General features: G+C 41.3%; 10 protein-coding genes across 10 annotated transcripts; 4 read left to right on the top strand and 6 right to left on the bottom strand.

Annotated features, from left to right (window-relative positions):
- Window positions 1–17: 17 nt before the first annotated feature.
- I206_102667 (uncharacterized protein) lies at window positions 18–1,853 on the bottom strand (the record flags this gene model as incomplete). The annotated part of the gene is made up of 9 exons (XM_019154774.1): window positions 18–378; window positions 475–540; window positions 627–696; window positions 774–931; window positions 1,042–1,127; window positions 1,192–1,279; window positions 1,396–1,443; window positions 1,524–1,776; window positions 1,847–1,853. 9 exons carry the CDS (start codon window positions 1,851–1,853, stop codon window positions 18–20), a joined length of 1,137 nt encoding a protein of 378 aa, XP_019012177.1.
- Window positions 1,854–2,626: 773 nt separating this feature from the next.
- I206_102666 (uncharacterized protein) lies at window positions 2,627–3,745 on the bottom strand (the record flags this gene model as incomplete). The annotated part of the gene is made up of 1 exon (XM_019154773.2): window positions 2,627–3,745. One exon carries the CDS (start codon window positions 3,743–3,745, stop codon window positions 2,627–2,629), a length of 1,119 nt encoding a protein of 372 aa, XP_019012176.2.
- Window positions 3,746–5,318: 1,573 nt separating this feature from the next.
- On the bottom strand, window positions 5,319–6,504 carry I206_102665 (TIGR01458 family HAD hydrolase; the record flags this gene model as incomplete). Its single annotated transcript, XM_019154772.1, has 5 exons — window positions 5,319–5,425; window positions 5,519–6,024; window positions 6,110–6,241; window positions 6,305–6,442; window positions 6,497–6,504. 5 exons carry the CDS (start codon window positions 6,502–6,504, stop codon window positions 5,319–5,321), a joined length of 891 nt encoding a protein of 296 aa, XP_019012175.1.
- Window positions 6,505–6,814: 310 nt separating this feature from the next.
- Window positions 6,815–7,832, top strand: I206_102664 (uncharacterized protein; the record flags this gene model as incomplete). The annotated part of the gene is made up of 3 exons (XM_019154771.1): window positions 6,815–7,111; window positions 7,186–7,463; window positions 7,550–7,832. 3 exons carry the CDS (start codon window positions 6,815–6,817, stop codon window positions 7,830–7,832), a joined length of 858 nt encoding a protein of 285 aa, XP_019012174.1.
- A 281-nt stretch (window positions 7,833–8,113) lies between these two features.
- On the bottom strand, window positions 8,114–8,797 carry I206_102663 (thioredoxin; the record flags this gene model as incomplete). Its single annotated transcript, XM_019154770.1, has 5 exons — window positions 8,114–8,163; window positions 8,220–8,277; window positions 8,343–8,463; window positions 8,536–8,600; window positions 8,666–8,797. The coding sequence occupies 5 exons, from the start codon at window positions 8,795–8,797 to the stop codon at window positions 8,114–8,116; spliced, it is 426 nt and encodes a 141-aa protein (XP_019012173.1).
- Window positions 8,798–9,116: 319 nt separating this feature from the next.
- I206_102662 (uncharacterized protein) lies at window positions 9,117–11,648 on the top strand (the record flags this gene model as incomplete). The annotated part of the gene is made up of 9 exons (XM_070202601.1): window positions 9,117–9,129; window positions 9,200–9,250; window positions 9,313–9,371; window positions 9,435–9,756; window positions 9,832–9,941; window positions 9,984–10,365; window positions 10,423–10,855; window positions 10,909–11,507; window positions 11,623–11,648. The coding sequence occupies 9 exons, from the start codon at window positions 9,117–9,119 to the stop codon at window positions 11,646–11,648; spliced, it is 1,995 nt and encodes a 664-aa protein (XP_070058702.1).
- A 460-nt stretch (window positions 11,649–12,108) lies between these two features.
- Window positions 12,109–12,795, top strand: I206_102661 (uncharacterized protein; the record flags this gene model as incomplete). The annotated part of the gene is made up of 3 exons (XM_019154768.1): window positions 12,109–12,183; window positions 12,257–12,652; window positions 12,715–12,795. 3 exons carry the CDS (start codon window positions 12,109–12,111, stop codon window positions 12,793–12,795), a joined length of 552 nt encoding a protein of 183 aa, XP_019012171.1.
- A 428-nt stretch (window positions 12,796–13,223) lies between these two features.
- On the top strand, window positions 13,224–15,391 carry I206_102660 (uncharacterized protein; the record flags this gene model as incomplete). Its single annotated transcript, XM_019154767.1, has 4 exons — window positions 13,224–13,433; window positions 13,508–14,343; window positions 14,407–14,751; window positions 14,806–15,391. 4 exons carry the CDS (start codon window positions 13,224–13,226, stop codon window positions 15,389–15,391), a joined length of 1,977 nt encoding a protein of 658 aa, XP_019012170.1.
- Window positions 15,392–15,753: 362 nt separating this feature from the next.
- I206_102659 (uncharacterized protein) lies at window positions 15,754–17,337 on the bottom strand (the record flags this gene model as incomplete). The annotated part of the gene is made up of 3 exons (XM_019154766.1): window positions 15,754–15,791; window positions 15,852–16,111; window positions 16,187–17,337. The coding sequence occupies 3 exons, from the start codon at window positions 17,335–17,337 to the stop codon at window positions 15,754–15,756; spliced, it is 1,449 nt and encodes a 482-aa protein (XP_019012169.1).
- A 1,011-nt stretch (window positions 17,338–18,348) lies between these two features.
- I206_102658 (uncharacterized protein) lies at window positions 18,349–22,543 on the bottom strand (the record flags this gene model as incomplete). The annotated part of the gene is made up of 12 exons (XM_019154765.1): window positions 18,349–18,855; window positions 18,920–19,250; window positions 19,315–19,877; window positions 19,933–20,094; window positions 20,153–20,326; window positions 20,384–20,581; window positions 20,650–20,817; window positions 20,870–21,132; window positions 21,187–21,303; window positions 21,366–22,230; window positions 22,296–22,471; window positions 22,525–22,543. 12 exons carry the CDS (start codon window positions 22,541–22,543, stop codon window positions 18,349–18,351), a joined length of 3,543 nt encoding a protein of 1,180 aa, XP_019012168.1.
- Between the last annotated feature and the right edge of the window lie 363 nt (window positions 22,544–22,906).

The raw sequence follows: 22,906 nt of genomic DNA, 5'->3' as shown, positions 1-22,906 counted from the left end.
TTGGTATTGAGAGAGATTTACCCTCTCCATAAATGCATAGCATGATCATAAAATGAACAACTAGCTATTAGACTTCCATGTTTATTTTCAGGTAATCTTGACCAATCGCATCCATATGCTAAACTATCATGTTCTTCAAATACCTTGATAATTTCTCCTTCTCCTTCTTCGTTTGAAGTTGAATTTGATATTAAATTAATTATTGATTCTGATAATTTAACAATTTTAAAATTATCGTGCATACATCCATTTAAAATTTCATTCTTCCTACTGAATGAAGGATGAAATCTAGTTCTCCATATACCACCTCCTAAATGTATTGTAGTTAAAGGTTCTTTTGGAGAACGAGTATCGAATATACGTAAATTTTCATCATAACTATGATAGTCCATTAATATTGAATTGAATTTATGCTGAACTTAATGAAAATTTGTGTGTGTGTGAGAGAGAGAGAGAAAAGGTATCATGACTTACCTTCCAACAGCTAAAAGATGTTCAGTATGAGGAGAAGATGATATAGTAGTCACACCAGCATCGAAACTGTAAATCAATAAATAGTAATGATCAATTAATAATAAAAGAAAAATCTAATAAGGTGGACAAGATAAATCTTTTAAAAAGCTTACTTTTTGTTGATAAATGTTGGTCTGAAGGTTTCTCGAATATCCCATCTTTTCAATTTACAATCATCACCACCTTGAACAAAGTAAGAAATCACTTTTTAGCAGGAAATAAAACCCAAAAATATTGGAAAAATTACAAAAAACACTTACCTGACCAAACCGTATTCGAATCCCAATTATCAAAACTTGTTATCCAAGGCTCAAAATCATGAGCTTTCCAACTTTGATCCACTTGCCAGCCTGTAGGGGTTGATACTATGTGAGCCAAGTTTCCGGTCGAAAGAGAAGTAATAATTGTCGAGGTTGAACTGTAAAAGAGTGATAAATAACATATCAACATCATGATATGTGTGTAATGTATAAAGTGGGGATAGTTTTTTCAGTCGAAAAGTCGAGCGGTAAAGGATTTCTGACTTACTTATTTAAGCGATTCGACCAATCTAAAGATAAACAAAGCGAAGATTCCTCATCAACATCAATTTGCTGCATTTCTTCTAGGCGTCTCTACAGGTTTTCTATCAGCCTCAATACCACTGAATTTCGCTTTAGTAGTGCGTCAACTACTTACCGTTTCATTATTCAAAGAATACAAGGTTATATGCCCCTTTGCATCTGCAACTCCTAGTACCGGTCTACCATCATTGAGATCTGGTGACCTACCATAGCAAAGAGCATATTTGTTCTCATCAGTGATATACTCGACATCCCGTTGAACTTCACTGAACTGGAGTAGAGAGTCATTGAATTGTGATGAATCTGAAAGTTGGCTCACCACTTCGTATCTAATATAGCAGGAGTTTCTATTCGTTGAATTTCAGTCCTGTTCAAATATACAGATCAACTTTGATTCAATATATTCACAACGTCTTGATATGAATCACATTTGAGCTTATAACTCACAACGAATCATCACTTTCAACTTGAAAAATCAATAATCTTCCAATTCTTTCAGTCGGTTTACTAGGTTCGAGTTCAAATTCTTCATCACTATCACTATCATTTTCATCTTTTATTGAAGTCTTTACTTCTTCTTTAGGATCGGGTTTTATTATTTGATATGTGCCACAAATGAAAATATTCTGAAATCCTACAAAAGGACACCATTCAATTGAATCTGCTGAATAAACCGTATCTATATATGCTAAAGATTTGGCTTAAAATGTATAGTGCCAATAAGCTTTCATACTTTTCACTCTAACCTATCACATGTAACACTCACTCACCTTGCATATTTGCTTGTTTGTACTGAAGATGTGGTAGTGACAGCGTATTGAAATAGTAATTCTAAGATAGCCTTAATATATGTTGAAAATCACTTTGGAGTTTTGGACATTACAGGTGGAGGCATTACGACTTTCGCCAGCGTCACACAGTAGTGGGTGTCAATTATAAATACCAATAGTATTTAGCGTAAATACTATAATTGACACCCCTGTATAGAGAATATTTTTATGTTCAACGAAAGGTGATCAAATAGGTATGTATCGAATCTCGGGACTGAGGAGATCACAAATATCTGAAAATATTTGCCAGTTGATGCATGTAATGTTGAGAAAAATCAATTTGTTGTAAGGTGTAAATATTGAAAATAAGCTGAATAACGCGCATACATGGAGTATTTTTCGTAAATGGAATATAAAAATACAAATCGCCCTGTTTACGCTAAATACTCCATATTACCAAAGGCGGTAATTATTTTTTTTTATAAAAATACTAAATACTCATATTTTAGTAATTGACACCCCCTACTACTCCTGGATTAATATCATCCCGAGCTCATATAACGATTTATTTGCGACTGCTGGCAAGAAATATGGTATGCAGTTCTGTCATATTAGATGCTGCTAGCTAAACGTATTGAATTCTCAAGCACGAAGATGCATGAGACAAGAGGAAATTACTGAAGAAAAAAGCTAATCACAGAAGACACCTAAATTTGTTTTTTTTTTTTTGGTTTTTTTTCTCAAACTTTTAATTTAATGAACTACGAAAGCGAAAAGAAACTACATAAGAACGAAACCTTCATCAACAAAACCCAAAGCCATACCGATAACTCCTCCTACAAGTTTACTCCCATCTCCCTCTTCATCACTCTCCGTAAACCTCCTCGCACCGATATCATCTTCATCATCACTAGATTCCGAATTTTCGATTAGATCATCGATATTCTTGAGTTGATCGATCCATGAAGGTTGGTCATTGAGTTCAGAATATCTCAGAGGAGGTGTACCACATTCTTCTCCTTCCATTGAATGTGTAGATCCGCTAGATAGTGATCTAATCAATGGCGGCGGGAGATAGAAGTCATCAATATAGTCGTCCATCTCCGTATAGTATGGTTGAGGATACGGGTATATTGATTCGTCCCATTCCGGAGAGACTGACACTGATGTGATCGCTTCGATTGGTGAAGGAGGGACCAGACCACCAGAAGAGAGAGGTTTCAGAACAGGCGTGAGATGATCATGCTGTCTGTTTTCGACATGAACGAGAGAAGTCGAGTCGAGTCTTTCGATGGTTGACTTGGATCGATCGAATCCTGCTTCAGCTTCACATTCTCCATCATTAACTTCGACAATCTCGACATCTGTAACTCTGACTTGGGGGACAATAGCTACAGGTGAGAGTGGTGAAGTAGGCGAAGGGAAAGTGAAAGCCTCCATTTGGGTCGGATCGTAATCGTAGTCGTAGTCATCGAATACAGGCTCTGATACATTTGATTCGACCCATTCATGCTGCTCAGGCTGAGGAATGGAATTTTCGAGATCGTCTTCACCGAAAGAAGACACTAAGTCTTCAAACCATCTTTCTTCCCTTGCAGTGGAAGCAGAGGGATTACCAGAGATTTCAGCTTCGACTTGATCCTCTTCGTCTTCTTCGGAAACTACTTCAAGACCCATAGCACTCATAGAAGTCCAGTCATTCATTTCAACGACTGAACCTTCTTGGACGGATTGCCATGCGCTTCTGATAGCTTCTTTGACAAGAATGCCCTTTAGGAGAGCAGGTCCTTCATCATAAAGAGAACCATCCATATTGGATAGCTTCTTCTCGGATAATTGAAGGAGCCTGTACCCTACCGGAGTAAGGGTGGGCTTAGCGTGTGGTGAAGTAAACCTCATTTCGTCGATTATCTTGAATGGAGAAACCGATGCAGTAAGTGGTGGTGATATTATTATTTGCTTCGACGTATCAATTGATGAAGCTTTTGGTATAGCTGGCAATTTAGCCTTTTGATAATCAGGTATAGTTGTAAGTATACTTTGTTCAGATAGATTTGAAGCCGGAATTTGGGCTGTCTTATATTCAACGTCTAATCTTCTAGAGTTGGTAGTGACCAAGTCGATATCGACTTGGTCGGTGGTGGAATATCCGTTGGTGTCAATGGTAATCGGGGAGGTGAGCCTCGAGCAAGTACGGTAAACTGAATTGTATGCAACATGTTGAATGGAGTTATTGTTGGAGTGGTTGGTCTGTAAGGACGACGTGGTGATTGCTTCTTTAGAAAAGGTTAAGATAACTTTAAAAGGAGGACTGTTTCAAAGAACGATTGATTTGTTTATGCGTTCTTTATAAGCTTCTTAGTACGAGACTGAGTAATTTAGCACATCTTGACTATAAATATATAGGCAAGATAATGTATGTTTAAATGAAAGCTTGTTTGTATGAAAGAAAGAAGAAAGAGGAAAGAAGAAGGAGAGAGGGTCTAGATAGGTATATATATATATAAACTGTGTACTGAACGGTATGTATGGCGTGAGAAAACGTCAAAAAGAGATGATTGATAATCGAGTCAACTTTATTTCCTACTTTAGCGTTGTTTGGGTTTTAATTGAATATGATTACCTAACCCATTTAATTACCCTTAACGCGTAACACTGCCAGCGTTTAAATATTGCTGTCTTTCGGGACCGATGCCCTATCTAAATCCTCAATTTGCCCGTTAAAGAGGCGTCCCGGCCAAGTTATTTGATTATTTGATTCGGGTTTGACCGTGGATTTGGTTTTTAGATTAAGCCCCGACTGAATCTTCACACGTCAACCAGCCAGTCACAAATCAGATCAGATCACAGATCTACGTGTCAAGTGAGTATTTACGCGCTGTACCATATGTTTCGGGAGTCTGGGGAGTCTGGTGTACGAAGATCTAAGGGTACCGATTAGGTATGGTATTTCTCAATACGATAGATTCGGCCGGAGTTCATTGTCTCAAGAGCGAGAATGGGTGTAGCCAACGATAATTGGGCACAGTTTGGCCGGTGCGCGTTCCGACACCACTCGGATCCGAATGATACGTTGGAAATCCATTAATGTGGCTTGAAAGGGGTTGGAAATGTAATATGGGCGTTTTTTTGACCATTCATACTCTGGAATGTTCAGCAGCAGCATTCCAATTTAGTATCAATAACGTCTACTTCTCTCGATCACGAGAATATATGACCTCTCGCAGGATGATGATCTGGTACATTTATGACACTTTACCGTCAGCTTTCCTCGGAGGTATAAGTCATCTGAAGTTCGGGCACGAAAGCTTAACACAGCATCACAGGCACAGTCTAGAATCGCAAGCTCGCACAACTATTCACGTAATGATTCAGATTTACCATGTCGTTAATTGATCCCGGACGCAGTTGAGTCCGCACGATAGATAAGCAATAGCTATGCAATTATAAAATATGAACGTTATTGTAGGTTCTATAATTTATGTAAGAAATCTTCTACAAATTCGGCAAAGGTTTCATAGAGAAGATCTGGGGGATGGTTTGTCTTCTCGCTCTCAGGACGATATTTGCCCGTCTTGACTATATGCCAATACGCGCATAAGCTTCACAACAACGGTTTAGAGGAAGTACTAAACTCGCGTGAACGAGTGAGAGAAAAAAATGACAGCTCACCTAATATCCTTGTTAATCCTAGTTCTTTCGCACCATCTCCTAGATCATTCGAAATATCATCACCTATTATACCTATGTCATTACTATTGAAACCTTGTTCCATTCCGGCGTTGCGCTTCAATCGTTCTATAGCAAGTTCAAAAAATCTTTCAGTAGGTTTTCCCACTATTTCAGCTTGTATACCCCCTGCTTCTTCCAACAGGGTAACAAATGGTCCTATACCCAATGATAATCCTTCAGGCAAATGATCTGTACTGGGAGATTGTTGATATGAGGATTTATGAGGTGCTATCAATATAGGCTTACTTGACTTTGAAAATGAGTTTTCAACCAAATTCACAGAGATGGGTTCTTGTTTCAGTATACGAAATGCTATATTCAAATTATCGTAAGAAAGTGAAGGAGGATGTAAACCGAGGATTACTGAGTCGTATGACTTCTCGGCGCTCGATGAAGAAGATGTAAATTCCTGTTTGGCAGAATCGGACATTAAGAGGTAAGGGCGTCTTGATAAACATAAGATAGTACGAAGGGTGATTAGCCTTCGGAACGAATACAATGTTCTTGGGGCCTAACGAGAAAAAGACCCACTGATATCCTCTTTCTTGTACGAACTGTCTACATGCTGATAGACTAGTCATTAATTCTTCTTGTTTAGCCTTGAATCCCATATCGTTTAGACCCGATAATAAATGTTTTGACGATTCCTTTGTTGAGTTTGAGCTTCGATTTCGTCATTGATCAGTGTACTAAGTGCAACAACGAACAGGAGACACCAATATTTACCAGAAGATGAAAGGTATTTTAGCCTTCCGTAACTTTTCTATAGCATTGACAGCATTCTTAGTAGGTTCTGAACCTAAATGTAGTGTACCGTTCAAGTCGATAAGAAGAGCTTTGAGCTTGATTGCAGGTCTTCCTCGTCTAGCTAATCAGCGAGATGTGCCCATATACGCTGAAAACGTTCATCTTACTCACTTTGACATCTTCAACTCTTTCTGTAGCTGTTTCGCTACAATAATGATAAATCTTTTCAAAATAAGCAATACACTATTACGGAGAAAGTATAAGATAAAGCAAACAACAATCTTGTTACGCGAGGAATGACATCATCTACAGCGGAGACCCCACAATAAAAGATAATCAAGTTTCCGATCTTTAGAGTTTTGAAACACCTTAAGGTAGGATATCCAATTGTGCAGATCGTTATACAAACAATCGCATAGACCATTCAATCGGAAGCACTGAATAGCTCAGCCGCACATCCACTCTCCTCGAGTTAGAGGAAACATAGCAATGTCGGTAGCTGTCATACAAGGTGCATCGGGGTCATTGGGTTTGGCACTTGCTCGACATATACTGCAGAACACGGGTCTGACAGTCTACGCTTTGACACATCGACCAGATTCCAAAGTCTCTGATATCACTGACAGGATACTGGAAGGAATAAGCGATGACGCAGGGAAAGAGAGATTGACCGTAGTAGATGATGTGGATATCAGGAATGAAAAAGGTCTGAGCAAGGCTGCTAAGCTGGTTGAGCAACGCGAAGGGGCCGATAGAATTAGATTAATAGCTTGTATGGCGGGAGTAGTGAGTATTACTCTATCTTCACCGGGAAAAGGTATGCTGTAGAGACAGACAAGACTAATTGAATGCCTTGTCAGCTACATCCTGAGAAATCACTTTCAGCTATCGACCTATCTAAATCAATTGATCAATTTCAAATAAATACCCTAGGTCATTTGTTAACGTATAAACACTTCGTACCGCTCATACCTAACAAAAGAAAATTTGAATGTCTATCAACAGATTGGAAAGATTATCAAGGTGAAGATCCTGCACAAGGGTTGATTAGTTCAGATAGTAGTTTATGTTGGTCAATGAGTGCTAGAGTCGGTAGTATATCGGATAATAACAGGGGAGGATGGTATTCTTATAGGGCGTAAGTCTGTCATTGCATCCTTATCACTTATTACAGTCGTGATGCACGTATGGAAAATAACAAGTGCGACCCGTCATACCGTATAGCTCAAAAGCAGCTACAAACCAAATAATACGTACACTGGATCACGAATTAATAAATAAAAATTCTTCTGCGGTGGCAGTGGGATATCATCCTGGCACAGTTATTACATCATTCACAAAACCCGTTATAGGAAATGACGCTGTAGCTGATCCATCAAAGGGGAAGTTTGAAATTGATCAGGCTATCGAAAAGATGGTTGGCGTTATGGGCCAAATCAAGAGGGATGAGTCAAAGAAATGGGAAGGTAAATGTTGGGATTGGAAAGGTGAGAGGGTTGAATGGTAGATTATAGATAACCTGTACGATTTTTTGTATCTCATTACCCCTCAACGCTGCGAGAGTATATGCATATAATTAATAACAGTGTATGTCATGAGTAAGATTGTTGAAACTTAGCCTTGCACGAAATTCTAGACGATCATTTTGGTGAAAATGGCCGAAGAATCCCGAACGTTGCTATTGAAAGCTTGTCCTCCCAGCTGAACTCATTCGATCTTGCAGCATAGCAACGAGAAGTTCACGATGATGAATGTGAATATTCACGTGAATGCATAGTCTCATGGTGGCTATAGCAGACCAAGGAATTTCTTGATATCTGCGTCTCCCCTAAACCCGACTACACAGGAAGGTTAGCTATACATTTGCTAGCGGCGCATACGATAATTAGCTCACCAAATTTGTTTTTCACGGCACCATTCTTAAATGCTACAACGGTAGGTAAGGCTGAGACCTGATTGAGGAGCTCGTTCATGAGCTTGGTATTCAACACGTATCGAAAAGTTGTCTTGGCCTTACCTTGAACTTTGCCGCTAAATCTGGATAATCATCAACATTCACAGTCATCAAATCATAAGCGGAATCAGGTCCTGTATGACTTTTAAGTAAAGGTGTAAGTACTCGACATGGTTGACACCATCTGTGTTAACATTGATGGTCAGTTTCGCTATTTGACCTTGAGTTTGATTGAGCGAGCTAATGAAGAGCTCACTCAGCGTAGAAATCTACCAAAATAGGCTTAGCATTTGCTTCATCTAATGCTCGTTTACTGAATGCCTATCACATCAAAATACATGATACTAATGAGCTTCTTATTAAACGGATAGCCTTAACCGACTTACCTCATCATTAGCATCCAGGAAATGATCCTGCGCTATTCTAGAGGCGTGGAAAGATCGTTGAGCGAGAACAGGTCGAGCAGATGGACCAGCTTTGACAGCCGCATGGGTTGATCGAAGTACTTTCGTGAGCATAGTGTTTGTGATGATGCTAGCGATATGTATGAAAAAGACAGCTGTAGCTCTTGATAGCGTAAGATCTTAATCATGTAATCGAGCTTTAACAGTTTCAAAATGCTTTTGAGAGAATCCTATCTTTATTAAGCTTGCATAATAGCATTGCTACACGGCGGCGATCCCCACCACCTCCACTCTTGGAATTTTGAAAACAATCACTTCACTGTCAATAATGGACTTTGTGATCATGATTAGCGATGTCGTGAGTGTATACATGAATCGCGAGAACAGTGATACCATCTAGTGGAGCTTCTTTGTGTCAAGGTCAAAGATCGAAATGCCAAAAGCTAGTATGTACCATTCTGTCATATTTCGTTCCTTCATGTAGTAGACTCACGGGAAGTTGTTGTCGCTTTGTAGACAAGCAGAAGGGCCCTAAGGGCAAAGTATATTCCTTGCCAACTGCTCAAAGTAAGTCACAGCTTGGCAGTCATCATCATTAAAATTACGGCTGACTTATATTGCGTACACAGAAAAACGAGGATTGGATATACCCAAACTTCACTCTTTGGCGGACAAGCAAAAGGCCAAGGTCAGTGCCCCTTACCAAATTGGTCTCGCAGATCTTGCTCATCATATAGGTGTCCTGATGTAGATTGGCACCAGTACAGCGGCCCATCCTACTCCACAATCTTTAGCTACTCTATCAGCTGCAGATCAATATGGACCCGAATCGACTGGAGCAGGATTGGGTGGAATCTCGTTTTATGAGCCCATAGATGCCTCTCTCACTACCAAAGATTCTTCCTCCAAAGCGTTCATGAGAGAGTTGAGAAAGGTGATAGAAAGAAGTGATGTTATTATTCAAGTGCTTGATGCAAGGGACCCAGACGGGACAAGGAGTAGATGGGTAGAAGAAGAGGTCAGAAAAAGGGATGTTCAAGGCAAGAAACTTTTAGCTGTTGTCAATAAGATCGGTAAGTACCTTCCGACTCCTTCACAAGGTCACGAAGAATACCAAGATGTAGGTGGGCTAATACGGAATTTCCCAGATCTTGTTCCTAGGGCTAATCTCGAAGCATGGCTAAAACACCTTCGACATTCGTTCGCTACTATGCCGTTCAAATCATCAACTCAAAATCAACGTCAACATCTGTCTCAGGTAGCAGTACCATTAGCCCAACCTACAGCGGTACCGGGACAGAAAGTAGAGCTTCCAGCGTTACCAACAACTTCATCCTCCCTTGGTGCACCAGCATTATTACATCTGCTTAAGCAATACGCTTTGTCTACGCCCCACTCATCGCTTACGGTTGGAGTTGTCGGATATCCTAATGTAGGCAAGTCATCTTTGATTAATTCGCTAAAACGATCACGAGCCTGTGCTGTGGCATCCATGCCTGGAAAGACAAGAGTCGTTCAGGAAGTTGTATTGGACAAGGGAGTCAAAATTTTGGATTGTCCCGGTGTAGTATTGGAAGATATAGGAAGAGCGATGGATGGAGAAGAAGGCAAGAGGAAGCAGGCTGAAATTATGTTAAGAAATTGCATAAAAGCTGAACTAGTTGAAGACCCGATATCTCCAGGTGAGCTGCCATATCACAACCCTGATTGAGAGATCCTAAAGCTGATAGGCAGTGTAGTTGAGGTGATCCTGACGAAAGTGGACCCTGCTCAATTACAAAAATTGTACAACATACCGCCGTATGACAGTGTGAGGGACTTCTTGATTAAAATTGCCTTGGTACGAGGACGATTAGGTAAAGGTGGAATTCCAGATATAGAAGGATCTGCAGTACAAATTTTGAGAGACTGGAATTCTGGGAAAATCCTGTATTTCACCAATCCACCGGCTGTACATTTCTCTTCTGCTCCTTCACAAAAGCCAGTCAATGCGGTCATTCCCAACAATGTAGGCGAGGATGATGTTGAGATGAATGGTGAAAAGGTTGGAGACGCCAAAATCCTTAACACGCTAAGTGAAGCGTTCACACTCGATGGTTTGTTCGATAACTTTGGTGACGAGGCTGCATGGGAGGGCGAAGAGGCTGCGGACGTACAAGCCATGACAGAAGAGTGAGTGTCTACGATAAAAGCCTTACGCGTGATTTTGACTGAACCCTTGGTAGTATTGATGTGGTCATACCTGCTCCCGAAATCTTACCTGTGCAACCTGCTGTATCGGCTGGCAAAGGACCACAGCCTTCCTTGGACGATTCGGACGACGACAATTCTGATGCTGAGTCATCCACCTTCCGCCCTCCTATCGCGTCTTCATCCACATTATCTCACACTCCGGCGGCCGGACAAGTTCACCAGCCGTTGATCTCCCGTCAACCAATCGCGCAAACCAACAAGCTGTTTTCAGCAGAGGAATTGGCAGTACTACCAGCTGGGGTGTTAGATAGGTCAAAGGCTAAAGCAGCTCTGAAGAAAGCAAAGAAACGAAAAGCCGCGGTAGAGCGTACTGAAGGAGAATTGATGTTAGGCTTTATGGGTATGGACGTTGAAGAACCTTCAGCGGCATTAGTGGAGATAGATAATGAATCCGAAGATGTACCACAACGCAGTGTGTTGAGTAAAAAGAGTAAGAAGGAAAAGAGGAAAGAAAAGAAGTCGAAAGAAGTCGAACAACGTAAAGCACAACGTGATATGGATCTGGATGATGATATGGATGAAGATGTTAAGAAGGAGAAGGACTTTGCTAGCTTCTTAGCTAATATGGGTGGTGAGTTTTCGTTGCGTTTCGTCGTACCTCTGCCCTTTCATCGCTCATCCTCCTTCGCCTCATTTTCGCCCTATCGAATCAGATCTTGGAAAGCTAATTTCGTTCTGTGATTCAGCCGATGATTCGGACGAGGAGCTGTGAACGTCACTGCCTTCGATCCTGCATGGACGTTGAAGATTCCCCTGACCTTGTGTATATTAACCGAGACATTGGAAAGCGTTCTTACCAGCTGGTTATTTTAGCTACCTGTTGATCAGCCAAACGCAACATGCATGCATGCTGCTCACATCCATGTAATCCTTTTGATGCAAATTTGGGCTGACTGGGAAATAAAGTTGCTGCGGCAGTTGTGATTGCAATACTAACCATCAAAGCCTTCTTTGTTTGCTTTCTTGTTTAGCCAGTCGAAATTTATTTCATTAGCGCATTGACTTTCAATGGCTGAATCTTGTTGTCACATGCATGATATCATTAGATGTCAAATAGCGAAGAATCAAAGAGAGCATGAGACGTAGAGGAATCGGTATATAAGACATGAGCCTGCATCTCGATTTTTTGCCTCATTTCTGACTCGTCCCTGCATACAAGCAAAACATTCATGATGAGACTCACTTATTTCGTAGCCTTCTTACTTTCCGCAAGTGTCACCATGAGTGCTCCCACGGGTTTCAACGATGTAAGTCCTCTGTTCAAGTCTGCGTCTGCGTCTGCCCTGGGATATCCGCTGATACGATCGGGATACCTCATAGATGATATCGTCTCAAAATACAATATCTCCATTAGATGTCAGGCCTTCAATGCCTAATTCGAGCCCTTTGAATCAGATCGATTCGGTCTTCACACCTCCGCCTAACAGGCCAGAAGAATACCTTTCAGGAGTTTTAAGACCACATAGATCTTCAGAACGATCTGGTGAAATCTTAAGCAATCTCAGCGGCGGTAAATCCGGATGGCAATCAGACATTCTTGATAGAGTTCCCGGATCGAAACAAAATGAAATGGAAAGGTTGAAGGGAGTTGAGAATATTCTACCAGATTTAATACAAGGGATAAATGAGAAGCCAAGAATAAGTAGGAGAAATTACCTTGAAATAGATTATCAAGGTAGAAGAGTGATTAAAAGAGGTAACGAATTTCATATTCAGGTTAGTGTATTGTTCAGTCCATGTCTTACTTTGTGGAAATTTCGCTGATAATAGATGTACAGGAACAACAAGATCAAGGTAAACAATGGGCAGGCGCAAGTGAATTAGATGATGAAGATGATGAACCGTACTATAGTCAGTAATGGAATGAATTTAACTATAAATAGGATCGCACAAGAATGGAACGAGGCGATAGACGACCAGGATGTAAAAGAGTAGAGTAGAAATACATAGTCTAGAAGAATCTTACAATACATTTGTGCTTGTTGTACCACCATCGTCTCATACATTATGCACGATTTGTATGATCTATCCCAAGCACGTCATTACAAAATTCCCGAAAGGCTTCGAAATTCATTTTGTATTGAAGATTATGAATTGATCGGAATAATTCTAATAGTCCGAGTTGACTCGAAAATCGAGAAACAATAACAAATCGGCTATTTGTCTGCCTTATTTTTAGATTCAGCGTTCTTAGCTCGAGTCTGAAAATTCAGCTATTTCTATTCTTTTCGCAATTATTTCCGTTTAACTATCACTATATCTTACTTGTCCAAGACTCATAGTAGAAATGCCATCGACAGTCTTTGCTGCTCCACCCATAAGTATGCCTTCACCTATTCCACTTGGAGCTTCTGTACCAGCTCTCACTGCTCACGCCATATCGGTCTCTTTGCCGACTTGGGAAGATAATATTGGTTATGAAGAAGGTGAACAACGTGTTGTAGATCGAATGGAGACTGGGTATCCCAGATTTTTCATTCATAGAAGTATACAAAAGGTGCGATCTTTACCTTCTACAGCTCTGCAATTTGAGACGTAATCAGAAAGCTGATAAATGAATCACGAGTATAGCTTGCCGCTTTATGTTTAGCAAAATTCGGAAGACCAGACGAATTATGTATTTTATTACCTTCACCAAAAGTAGCAGGAGAAGGACGTGATTTCTTAGCGTCTCAAAATCCATCAATTCCAGCTCGTATAGTTGAATTTGTTATTTGTCCCTCAGCAGTATCAATAATTGATACATCAAATACAAAAGCTTTAGGAGGAGTAGATTGTATTGAATTACAAATATTATTATTTCATAAATCAAATTGGTCATTTGGTAAAGCGTTTTGGCAACATTCAGGAGATGGAATTTGTTCAAGATTAGCAGAAAGAGCTTTGGCTTTTTTAGGTGAAACTCCTGCTGGTTCAACTAATCGTCCACCTACTCCACCTACATTAGAAAGACCTCCTTCAAAAGCACCTTCTACAAGAAACAGACATTATTCAAGAAGAACCAATTCTGTACCTCCTACACCTATCACTCCTTCCACACCTTCTACACCAACTTTAGATAAAGACGATATACCAGTTGAACCTGTCAAAGAAGAAGCCCTTACTCCGGATTTGACAACATATCTAGAAGAAAGATACGGTAGAAATATGCCATTATTTAATGCTCCTTTAGCCAAACAAGCGCTAAAGAGACGAATTGCAGGTGGACTTTTGCCCAGTGATGAAGGGTATGGAACAGTAGACGATGTTGCTAGAGGTGCGGGATCAGGATCGGGAAAAAGAGCTGTCAAGGAGGACGACGTTTATCTTTATCCTTGCGGTATGAGCGCGATATGGCATGCTTTTGACATTGCCAGGACGGCTCGACGTAGGAAAGGTGAAAAGGAGGGTAAAAGTGTCTGCTACGGGTAAGTTCAAATCGCTTCTCTATGGCAACAGGATTAACATTGATGATTGTGGGATCTTATTAGATTCCCTTACACGGATACACTTAAAATTCTCGAAAAATGGGGTCCTGGTTGTCATTTCTTAGGTGCGGGAGGTACAGCAGATATACCAGCCTTGGAAAAATTGCTACAAAACCCAGATAAAGAAGCTCCTATCTTATCATTGTTTTGCGAATTCCCTTCGAATCCCTTATTGCGAAGTCCAGATTTAGTCAAAATCAGACAACTAGCAGATGAATACGGATTCGTAATAGTCGTAGATGAAACGATAGGGAATTTCATCAATGTGGAAGTCGTTGAATTTGCCGATATTGTGGTTAGCAGTCTGACCAAGATTTTCAGTGGTGATGCCAACGTAATGGGTGGAAGGTGAGCTCGATATAAGTGATCGTCACGCATCGCAGCGCTGACTTGGATATTTAGTCTTATCCTTAATCCTAATAGTCCAATTTTCGAAGATCTCAAAGCAGCTCAAACTGAGATTTACGAAGATAACTATTATCCAGAAGACGCAGTGTACATGGAACGCAATTCACGTGATTATAGAGGACGAATAAAACGAGTCAACGATAACGCCTACGATGTTACAGATTATCTATTTAAGAGATCATTGGCAGACAGATCGACACCCTTAGAGGGCAAAGTGATAAAACAAGTGTATTATCCAAGATTTGAAACACCGGAAACTTATAAACAAGCTCAAAGATTACCACCTACAGGAAAAGGAGGATTTGGTGGATTATTTTCAATCACTTTTACAACTGAAGCTGCTTCAAAGGCATTTTATAATACTATCGGTTGTGCAAAAGGACCTTCCCTTGGTACTAGTTTCACCTTAGCCTCTCCATATACCATCTTAGCCCATTATCTTGAGTTAGATTGGGCAGCAAGCCATGGAGTTGAACGAGGATTGGTCAGGATAAGTGTAGGACAGGAAGATCAAGCTGTACTTAGGAATTGGTTTGAGAGTGCTGTACAAGCTGCCGAAGATGCTGGAAGGAATCTTTGAGAAGTAGAATCAAGTATTAGCTTTCTCGCATGATGCATTGTATGCCGGACGGTCCATGCACATTCATGGCATTTAGACTTCTGTCTGTCGATCTGGTTTTTATGTGAGTCTGAGATTCAGTGCCTGTGCACAGACAATTTATTACATGCGCGGAATAAAGAAATGACAAAGATACTATTGAGAATAACAAGAGAATTATCAGATAAAGCATCTTTGATCTTTCCAATAAAAGGATCCAAGTGATACAGTAAAGTTTAATATCCCAAAGAAGTCAAAAATTGACTCTACTACACTTGTCTCGGTCTGTCTTCAACTCCATTTCAGCATACTCTGGTTCTCGGACTAGTCCAACATCAGTCTTCCTAGATACTGATTGGAGCCGGAGGAAGAATAGCCAGAGCTGACATACATAAAACACGATCAATATATAAGATCTGCAAATAAGAATCGGAGAACTCACTCTTGGGTAGGAAGGCTACCATATTACTAACGGTAAACTGACCATCACCATATAAAGCTGTTGCCAATTGAGTAGAACCGGCAGTAGTAATTTTGATACCATTTAACATTGCTGCCGTAGCTTGGTCAATTTGAGCTGCGACGGTCAAGAACTGAGTAGAAGAAGTGATAGCCGTTGGGAGAGACTTGTAAAACGTATTAAGATTTCGAACGAATTGAGAAGCGTAATTGATGAAAGGTGAGAATTGTGCTGATGCAGTGCTATAATTAACACACTCATCAGTGGTCACGAAAAGCTTTTTTCGCTTTGAGCAGTGGTAAAGGATTAGAACTCACTCTGTCATCAAAGAAGCTTCAGTGGAAGCCATTGCACTGATAACAGCGCTAATGTCTTGCAAATGAGAGATAGTGTCAGTGAGTGAAACAGGTTGAAGGTTTGTAATTACGTTGCTTAAAGATTGGATAATTTGAACGGGACTGCTATTTAGTCCACCTACAACTCCTGTAGTCGATGCAGGAGCGATGCTGCCCAAGACACCTGAAGCTTGACCAACGACTCCACCTACAACATTCGATCCTTGTCCAGTAACACCACTGACTATGCCTCCTACTACATTCGAACCTTGACCGATAGCTCCACTGAGTAAGCCACTGCCTAAATTTCCAGTGATTCCACTGATAACACCGTTGATCGTGTTGGAAGCTTGACCAGTGGTTCCACTGACTATTCCTCCTACTACATTTTGAGCTGAGCCAAACACTTGATTGACTACATTCCCGGCAGTATTCTGAACTTGGCTTGTCGCTCCTGTCAGCACACCACTAACAGCATTTTGACCTTGAGATACAGTACCACCGATAATGTTGGAGGTTGTACCGATAGCAGAACCAGCAACTGCTTTGGCGGTGTCTTCAACTTTACCAACAGTCCCTCCAACGACGGTGGAAGCTGTGCTAACAGTAGATCCAGCAGCTCCTTTAGCGGTATCCTGAACTTGACTTATAACACCATTGGCGGTGGACCCAACTTGACCAAGAGTACCACTGGCGACACCGGTAAGACCACCCGAGGAGTTGACTATCGATCCTGCAGCGGAAGTAACAGAGTTGATTAAGCTGGCGGGATTTACAGCTGGAAGCGCAACACCAGAAATTGAACCAGAAGCTCCGGCGTTCACATCAACTGAACCTCCTATATTGGCATTGTTCGTGATTGCAGATGCAGCTTGAGTAGCTTGAGCAACGGCGGAACCGATGAATTTAGTTTCGGATGATACGATTACTCCGATAGCTGAAGTAGCAGCTGGAATGGCGGATCCAACAATGCTAGTGATTTTCGGAACGACAATAGCTACAGTCGATGCGTCGATGGAATTGCCTTTACCTAAACCAAGGATATCACCTACATTGGGAAAACCAAAGATTGGAGCAGCAGAAGCGAGGTAAGGAAGAATAGCGAAAAGAGCGAGAGTTCTGGTAGCGTACATTGTAATGTTGATGATAATTGTTTCAAAAGGTAGAAAAGGGAATGAATTTGCGAGCTAACCTTGAGTTCCGAGTGTATGTGATAGGAAATTACTAGAAGTCGGACAAGACAATCGGTATCTAGATAAAGAGATGAAAGAACAGAGGTAGACTAGCTAGACCTTTGGTTTGTGTGATCGAGATTTAGGTATGGAGATCGATGAAATAAACTAGCTATATATCGAAATTATTGATGAGGTATATTTGCCAAAGAGTGTAGATTCAGTTCAACGGCCGGCGTTGGAAAGTAAGTTGGCTTAGGAGGAGAAGGTGATGTTCGTTTGTTGAAGGATGAGAAGAAAAAGTCGAGATGTTGTTCGAGCGCATCGCCTTATATGCTCTTTTCTTCACAATGATTCCATCTGGGGATCCATTGATTGCGTAGCTGTAGATAATGTCTACCTCATCCTATCTCTTCTGAATCAATTATCTTGATTTACTATTTTGCCAGAGGGGTCTTTTCTCAGTCATACATTGATGTGTTTGAGGATCTACGAAACAATCCAGATCTGATCTCGCATCATTCAAATGTATAAGTGGATCATCATCGTGACAAGTTCTGAATGCGCATGTTTCTGATCTTCAATAGGTTTTGTTAAGACATGTATATGGATTAGTGCCTCTTATGTCTGATCGTCCTTTGATTCATTCTGATTCGTCCGGAATGGTACTACAATGAGACATACCGCTTTTGGCAAGGTTTAGATTATATCAATTGTACCTCACCAAATGTCTAATGGAGATTGATCGATTAAGTAATTGTTTCTCAGTATTTACAATAGTATTGCATCTCATAATTGGCTGATAAATCATTCCGTAAACTGAACTGTATGGTAAAGCTTCAAATCTGGGGAAGAAAGACATGCTCTCCATGACATGTATCCTCCGACACCAAATTTTTAGCGCATGCTCTTCCATCGCCCGATTTTGTTTATCCAATACATGTCGATGCAAGTACGAAGTATGCTTCCTATCTACACTTCCCAGTCTCTCGTATCTTCACCTTCTTCGACAAAAGGTTTATCCAAACCCACTATACTACCTTCACAAAGAGGACAAACCGAGGCTACCAATTCATCTAATTCCTTCCTTATTTCTTCAGCTCTTCCTTCATCTATTTTCCTATCGTATTTCTTTCTGTTCTTTCCCGATCCTCCTGAGCTTACACCTACTCCAGCTCCTACGACAGAGACAGCTTGAGCCAAAGCATCAGGAATGATCATTTCTCTTAATTTATCTCCAGCAGCTAAAATTTTATTTCGTCCTCCTAATCCCAACAATAGGTCTGTAGCTGTTGATCCGGATGTTGGTTGCCTATTTGATCCTTCTTTTGTATGCCGAGGTGTACCTGCGCCAGATTGAGAAGGACTGAAATTCGATGATAACAATGCTCGAGACGATGGATCTGCCGATCGCGTCACTAGCTCGTCTTGCAATTTCAATATACGTCGTAGTGAGTGTGCGGGAAGGTACTCCATTGCCTAGATAGTCAGAGCTGTCAGTTGATTGCTGATCAAGAATCATGAATTGATCATATTGACTGACCATTGTAATCAGACAATCAGCATGGAAGACATGTTGACAGGGAAACACGTAGAACTGCCGTGTGGTCAAGCTGACACCACATTTCCAACATTTATCTCCTGCTTCGACAGTCACGAAGCGATTGGCTAAGCCTTCGATATCTCGTCGAATAGATTCGGCTGAGGCAGTAGCTTCGTCCATCTCAGCTTTGAGCTCGTCAATCTTAGATGAATATTCTTCTAGCGCATTGCAAATTTCCACTTTGAAATCATCTATGACGACAAAATCAGGGAAGAACGGTAGAATATCTTCTATTTTTATCAAATCTGTCGATTCTAAAAACTTCATGGCACTGGTTCCAGGCATATCAGATTCCGCTTCCAACCTATAATCTGCGTTACGAATATTCGACTCACCTCTTGATATCCTTTTGCTCTTGCACCACATATTTAGCAATTTTCAACCACAACTTCTTTCTCAAAACCTCATCATCATCAGGTCGATCAGCATTGATTTTTGCCAACTCCAAATCTCCTTTTTCCAGCGCTAAATCAACACTACTTTCGTACAAGCCTAGCTTGGAGTAGATGAGCACGCAAGGTTGTATTCTGTCATGCTGTTTACACGTCCGAAGCGCATAATCTAGATCATAGTACGGTTTTTCCGTTTCTGGATCGTCAGGACAAGATGATAAGAACCGTATTAATGGCATATCGTCGGAATCCGGGTCTGATGCGTAAAAAGTGAGAAGGAGATTATATATGGTCGTATCGGTTGAGCCTTGATTATGTATAACATGAGATAAATACCGTATAGCATGATTGGAGCCGATTGATTCTTTTCGTTGTTGTTGTTGGAGTAAAGCTGGAATGAGCCGGCGAGGGGATAATGAGGTTTGTCGGAGCCACGAATCGACTGTCTCCTTTGGCGCATTTCTCATTAAAATTGAGGCGAATCGGTAGTACAGGTCAACGGAGTCCTAAGGTATTGTATCAGCCGGGCTGCCTATCATGAAAGTAAGATACGAAGCTTACCTGCCGATTCAGCACATCAATGGCCTTCAGCCATTTTTCCTCAGTCACCCAGTGCTCCACGACCTTACTGTGATCCTTGTTGAGGTTTGCGTAGAACAGGTACAGGTCCGTTCGGCCATGGGAAAGGATAAGCTCATACACTACTTTAGGTTCTAAATCGTTCTGCTCAACAGTATTAGCCGATTCATACAGCCCATGCCCCAAACGACCGGTCACATACCTGATAGGTAGTTATGAAATTTTTCAGATCCTCTTCCATCAACTTTCTTTCCATTGTCAAACTTTCCACATCCGAAATGGCAGATTCAGCTGCGACTATATCTTCGAGAGTATTGCATTTGCTGAGATAGATCTCGACGAGCCATGTGGCAAGCATCATCCGTTGCGTGCGCTCCTGCATCGACATCAGCTCGTAGATTAACGTGACGCAGATAAGAGTCAGACGACTGACCTTCTTATTCAATAGATCAAGTCGATCAGCCAAATACATCCTCAATGCATCCCTTTCGTCTGCATCGATAAACCTTAAAGTGACAAATTCGAAACTTCGACTAGATTTCGCATAGCATTGTGCAGCTTGAATGAAGCGCCCTTGGTCGAAAAGTGCATCTCCTTGTCTTGAAAGTACGATATCTTTCTGGGGCAGGGTCTGTTCCCAGTGTTTCAGAGAGTTAGGGTCATGTAGGGTGAGGGCAAAGACAAATACGAAAAACCTACCCTGGCGAATGTCAACGCATCGTTGTATTCTCCTTTCTCCAACTTTGCTCTCCATACGTCCCGATCCTCATTCCTCACTAGTACTTCCAGTATGGATTTGTCGGTATAAATCCAGAATGTTCGCGAGACAGGATCAGCCGATAAACCTAGAGCTTCTTCATCGGTGGCCTACTTGACATGATCAGCGTAATTTTCTACAAGCATAAGGACAAATACTCACCAGAGGAAGCTGTTCATCCCACACGACCTTTTCGGTTTCCCTTGAGATACCTACTATCCGGTTGGAGTATAAAAGCAACCAATGCCATTGAGTTATGGAGACAGCGATAGGTATAGGAGATCTTGAAGATGTACTGGCAGGAACGTTTCGGTTGAAAGCCGGCGTTGAGGGGGTATCGAATGACGGATAAGGTATCAAAGATGGTTTTGTTAGAAGATCATTTGAAAGTGATGTTGCGATTGGGGATGTGTACAACCCAGGCGCTGAATCATTCATCAGCTCATGATTGGGAACTCGTGACATATTAAATGAATTACCTGTTAGCCATACTAAAGCAGAAGTAGCAGGTAACGAGGAGGCTGATTGACCATCGATTGAAGGAATATAGAAATTCAACGTCGAATTCGGTGGGTCCCCGGGTAGCTCCTGGAATTCTGCTTGCAAGGTCAGTAGGCCTTTTCAGGATAGTAAAGAGAATTCTCCTCTGATAGCTTACTGGGTGTGCCATCTCTGAGAGGTTTGAAAACCTCTTCAGCCCAGCCACCGGTCTTTCCGCCTGCAGTCATTGAACTGACATTGGCTTGTACTTCATACATCCTTTCTTTCGTTGTGATGACTATCCAAGCTTTCTTTTCCCCTCCTTTCTTCTTGTTGGATCCACCACCTGACGACGTGGATGAGGACCAAAATCCAAATCCAATGCCTGTTATAGGTTGTTGATCAGGTAAAGAGTAAACAGTCTGTAAATCTTTTTCTACGGGTTTACTCATTCCTATGGATACAGATTTGAATATATCATCTTGAGGTGGTAAAGGTAAAGATAAAATTTGACCAGTTGTTGTACCTAGTAATACATCTGTAGAGGGTGGAGTGATGTTATCAATCTTTCCACCCGAATTCTGACCGCCGTCCGTGCCATTCGCCTCGGATGTGTGTCCAGATATGGGCGACCACCCTACAGCTGTTATACTTTGTCGAAGACGCAAGGGTCTAGGTCGTCTGGATTGTACAGCCGCATTACCTGGACTGATAGGTAGATAGAATGTGTCTCCGGTACTCGTCGTGATTAATAGATGCCTTGCAGTTGGATCTGAGTATAATTTGGTAATTGTCGGAGTAGATGTGAGAACGGGACTACCCTTCTCAGGAGCGGGTTTAGGTAAATCTATAGTTACTAATTCTTCTGGATTCTCAAGGTCGATAATGATGATTGAGAGTGGAGCTGCAGCGAGGAAGAGGAGATTATTGGATGCTCGTAGGTGTATAAGTGAAGATGGCGGAGAGTACTGGACAAGCGAAAGAGAAAACAGGGGAGGTAATGCTGAAGGTGTCGATGATGATGGTATAAATCCAGTTTCCAACTGTATAACAAGGATTTTATAGTCGCTCAGCACGCAGTGTAGACTACACAATGAAAATTACTCACGGCTCTCACCATGCCTACATCTTCAGCTTCTTCGTCATCTTCATCAACCTCAAACCCCTCATATCCTACATTTTCAATACCACCTCCTCCTACCGTTGGGACTGGTCCGGAGCCTCTATAAGCCCCCGAGGAATAATAACGAGGAGGCACACTTGGACCAGAAGCATGTTCCACAACTAAACACTTCATTAATCCCGCGGTATATCTGTATATGCGAAAGATTACTCACAGTCATCTAGATTGGACATGTTCGTTGACCTAGCCTCGGTTGTCCCAGATGGCAGAAGGCTCTTCGCACCAAGACGGTGGTTAGCCAGATGAGTATTGGTCGCGCTTGACGAGAGTATCGACAGCTGCTCGAGGAATCTGAAATACTATCAGATATGCGAATTATGTACTAATTGAAACAAGTAGTGCAAGTGAGATATGATAGGGTTTGTTGATGAGTGTTTAACATTTGCTGTGACGTTAGTCGTACCGCTCAAACGCGGCATTCTCGGAACCTATCTGCCCGATAAAGATGACGATTTCATCAAATCTCCAAAGAATAACAAATCACGGATATAAACGTTGAATGCATGACAATGACAGGTTTGCTGGGTCAAATACAG

Source organism: Kwoniella pini, chromosome 3, assembly GCF_000512605.2.
Source record: "Kwoniella pini CBS 10737 chromosome 3, complete sequence".
Taxonomy (NCBI): domain Eukaryota; kingdom Fungi; phylum Basidiomycota; class Tremellomycetes; order Tremellales; family Cryptococcaceae; genus Kwoniella; species Kwoniella pini.
The sequence above is the reverse complement of the archived record's forward strand: the minus strand, read 5'-3'. Positions and strand labels throughout refer to the sequence as shown.